Below are 4080 nucleotides of genomic sequence, written 5' to 3'. Positions count from 1 at the left end.
GTATGATAGGCTCGCACGCCATAACCCGCGCTATGTAAGCTTATGAATGCGCCTTGTTGGTTATCTCGCGGATGGTCGCACTTTAAAACTCTATCCGTCTTTTAAGATGTGGATGCAGAGTTTTCTCGCGTCAGAGTAAATGGTGTTGGGCTTGCGGGTAGTAAGTAGCAGGCCAGGCTCTAAATAAATCAGTCTGCGGGGAGATAAAATAGCTTGAGAACCAGAATTTGTATGAATATAAGTTCTCCTGGTGAGCAGATCCTCCTGCCCACCGTTACTCGAGGGTTCGGCTTGTCGCGGTTCCTCGGTAATTAAGATAGAGAGAGGGGAGGAGGGGGGCTTTTTTGGTCGGTGGTTGGTTTTTTGGGGGGGGGGGGGGGGGGGCTCAAAAGAAAACTGGAACTATACGATAGAAAAAGAAAAGTTTCCCATCGAAGATCAGAAATATATCCTTAAAACGCAGCAGACGGGAAGTAAATTATGACAGTTGGTGACCTCTGCTACTACCTGTTGTGACGCCCCGTGCTCGGTGGTGACGTCAGACAGGTCAAACCCACCAAGGCCCCTTCCTGTGGTTTTGAGAGAACCTGCTATATTTAGAGTTTTTATGAATGAACGGCGGACACAGTTTAAGCAAAGATTCTCTTCGGTTCAAGGATTTTTACGCCGGTGAAAAAACAATGGCGTGAGTTTTACGTAAATTGCGCCAAACGTCATCACGTCTTGAGCGCTATATAAACTTGGCGACTCCACAGACACAGCATCTCCGACTTCTGGTGATCAAGCAGAAACAACTCAGAAACAGAACAACCCTTCTCATTTTACCAGACCGTCTCCACTCTTCACGAAAGCAACTACAACAGCCCAAGAAGAAAGAATTATCTCTGAGCACATTGTTCTCGTGTCTAGCTCCAAGTAAATCTTCCCCACGATGTCTTCCTTGAAACTGACAAGCGCCGTGTCGTCTGCAGTGCTGATGCTACTCTCCACTCTTCTGTCGTCTGCAGCAGCCCAAGGGGTCGTCCTCCGTCCGGGAAGATGTCCTGCTACGGGGACTCAGGCTGCTTTTGACCCCAGTCGGGTATGTGGCAACTAGCAACATAATAATATGTGGCATGTTTTTGTTCTGTGTGGAGTATGTGCAATTGTCTGTCTATGACGTTTTCAGATTTGTCTCTGGTAGCAGGGGACTAAATGTGTTCTGATCGTTCTGTCTCCTTTTAGTGGTACAACGCGTATATTGATAGTAATAATAATATAATGCAAATCTGTTCGTAGAGAAAAGTAGTCTTACTGGAAGATAAATAAGATGAGATAACTTATGTTTCTACAGCATCCCTACCTGTTTTTATTTTCTCTTTCTTTTATCATCCTCATGCTTGTCTCTTCAGCATCAACAACACAATCATACTCGTTAACAAAACATTTAAAAATCAGCTGCACCACATACAATAACAATTACAGTTACAACATAATAACACCAATGCCCTACAATAAGCGTACTCTCAGCAAAGTGAACATGACCCCAATCACTGTATGTGTAGAAAGTACACCGCCAATCAACTTGCGTCTCTTTCCTGCACCCACCGTCCAAAACCTACCACCCACCACCACATTTTGTCTTTGTTGTCTTACGTACTTTACTTTACATTACCCCCCCCCCCCCTCATTTTCCTCCTTCCTCCCCTCCAGTACCTGGGTACGTGGTACGAGTACGAGCGCTTCGACAACTGGTTCGAGGCGGGCATGGACTGTGTGAGAGCCGAGTACGGCCTGAACCCTGACCAGACCATCAGTGTTCTCAACGCCGGCACCAGGACATTTAAGCTGTGAGTAGAGTATATAGAATACATTATTGTAGATAGGGAAAACAGATGGATTACTTCGGAGGTCAGCCAAGTTTGACATTGTAAGTGCCTACATACGGACAAATTGTAAAGAGCAAGTTTTAAGAAATAATGACATACGTAGAAGTTGACCTAGGAAAGGTTATCTTAAGAAACTGAACAGACAGGTGAAGGGGAATTACCTGGGCATTATGGGTTATTATTTTTAAAAGAGCATCCGAGAAGAGAAATAAGTTGCGAACCATAATTACGGATGTGTGTGTGGCACTTGAAGAAAGAAAAAGAGCGTACGTCTTTATGTAGAAGCAACATTTGTCCTATTGCCATATAGTTGTTGTCTCGGTTATTAGTATACTGCTACAGTATTGTCAACTCCAACGCAAGCACACGTACAATTACTACATACGTAGAAACACCTGTACACACAATACTCTCATTTAGTGAGGTTAAGGAAGAACAAACTCACCAGCCCTCTCTGCCCCACCCCACCAGATTCGGACGTACTATCTTCAGCCGGCCGGCCTCCATCAACGGTGACGCTACCACACCGGACCCTGCTTCCCCCGCCGAGCTCAAAGTGTCCTTCTCACAAAGTAAGTTTTTTCCTCACCTTCTCTGTCGGAAATTTACAAGGCACTTATTGTTTTCTTTTCCAAATGCTGTTTTGGAAACTTGGAAAAGTTGATTAGACAAAAAATTCAGTATCATACCAAAATATTATGGCGTATCAAAATGATTTATAGAATATGAATAGAATCTTAGGCCAAAGTCATGATAGCATTATTTGTTACTGAAAAGTAGGTGGGGATTTTTCTGCAAAAATCTTAACAACAGCATCCATAATGTTACTTTCCTATTGTTTGTGTGTTTTGACAGTGTCAATAGATATTTATTACGAGGAAGCAATTCATGTATACAAAAGTGGACATAAATCAGTTAGCATCGTAATGGACTTTGAAGTTGATGACTTTGGTTCAAATCTCTAGTTGGGCCCTCTTGAACTTGGAAAGTTTGGAGAATTGTCAAGGCCCTCCACACTTTTGGCTCTCTTCTGTGAGAGATATACATTTGTTTCGGATATCTTAAATCATTAATGACCGTATGAAATTTATAGTAGCCCTAAGCTTGTACCATGATTACTATCATACCATAGTGTGTATAATAAAGTTTCCCCTGAACTGTTCCAGTTGATGGTATTGGTGGCAATGAGCCCAACTACTACATCGTAGAGACGGACTACGACAACTACGCGGTTGTCTTCTCTTGTTTCGACCTGCCTGGACTGCCTGTGAATATCCGTAAGTAGACAACAGCTTGCTTATTTGAGTTTGAACTTTACAATCCATTCCAACCATTATAGACATTTATACCTAAGGTACTACCTATAATGAGATGGTTATGGAAAGCAGTAAATGCTTTCCACATGAAAAAAACATCTTGACTTGGATTTGAACTTTGACCACGCACCCTATAGTTAGTACGACATGTATTTTTACCATCAGCAGGCTATCAAAAGAGCACTTTTCTCGTCAGTTCACTGAAATTTTAAAATCCCCCTTAAAATATCAAAGTTACTTTACAACCTCTGCCAAAACAACCCATTCTGATCAACTTGTTATGATATAGCACGAGATTACGATCATACAAGAACAGACATAAATCATACCTGCAAGCCACATAGTATAAACTAAACTCTACTTCTTTTTTTTTTCCAATTCCAGAGTTTGCGTGGATCCTGACCAGAGAAAGAGGGGTAGCCCCTGCTAACCTGAACGCCATCAAAAGCAACCTCCAAGCTGCTGGCGTCAGAACGAGATACTTCAAATCTGTGAACCAAGCTGACTGTCCTGTAGCATAAATCTCATGTCTGTTCTTTTGTCTCAAACCGAATCCATTTGAGACCAATATTGTCCAACTATTATGTACTATGTATCCACTTTTTAGCACTCTCCTCTTTGAAGCGGAGTTCAAAATGTATTAACTGTAAGTTTCTCATATTGTACGCGTCTTGTGAAGTTCTTATTTTTTTTTCAACGCATATTTAATGTTGTTCCTGTCAGTTTAGGCACTGGCAATAATATCGTGGCAGCAATAAGGAATGATAACAATATGACATGTTCAGATTCTCAAAGACTTTTCTTTCTTGTCAAGAGCTCTGTGATAGATATGACGTAAAATATGTATCAGACAGAAGGAATCAAACCAAAGAGTTTGAAAGAGAAAGAAGGATTGA

The 4080-nt window shown here is 41.8% G+C and overlaps 1 protein-coding gene across 1 annotated transcript; it reads left to right on the top strand.

Moving 5' to 3' along the window:
• Positions 1-410: 410 nt before the first annotated feature.
• On the top strand, positions 411-2833 carry LOC101862449 (apolipoprotein D). The gene is made up of 4 exons (XM_035972370.1): positions 411-1081; positions 1693-1829; positions 2340-2440; positions 2724-2833. The coding sequence occupies exons 1-4, from the start codon at positions 932-934 to the stop codon at positions 2831-2833; spliced, it is 498 nt and encodes a 165-aa protein (XP_035828263.1). The 5' UTR covers positions 411-931.
• The last annotated feature ends 1247 nt before the right edge of the window (positions 2834-4080 follow it).

Source organism: Aplysia californica, unplaced genomic scaffold (genome assembly GCF_000002075.1).
Source record: "Aplysia californica isolate F4 #8 unplaced genomic scaffold, AplCal3.0 scaffold00668, whole genome shotgun sequence".
Lineage (NCBI taxonomy): Eukaryota > Metazoa > Mollusca > Gastropoda > Aplysiida > Aplysiidae > Aplysia > Aplysia californica.
This window is presented reverse-complemented; position numbering and strand designations above follow the sequence as displayed.

Excerpts from the sequence above, each read along its gene's own strand:
- LOC101862449 (XM_035972370.1), top strand. The coding sequence starts at position 932 with ATGTCTTCCTTGAAACTGACAAGCGCCGTGTCGTCTGCAGTGCTGATG. Across the intron at positions 1,830-2,339 it reads GGCACCAGGACATTTAAGCT|ATTCGGACGTACTATCTTCA; the intron begins GTGAGTAGAGTA and ends CCACCCCACCAG. Across the intron at positions 2,441-2,723 it reads CAAAGTGTCCTTCTCACAAA|TGTCAATAGATATTTATTAC; the intron begins GTAAGTTTTTTC and ends GTGTTTTGACAG.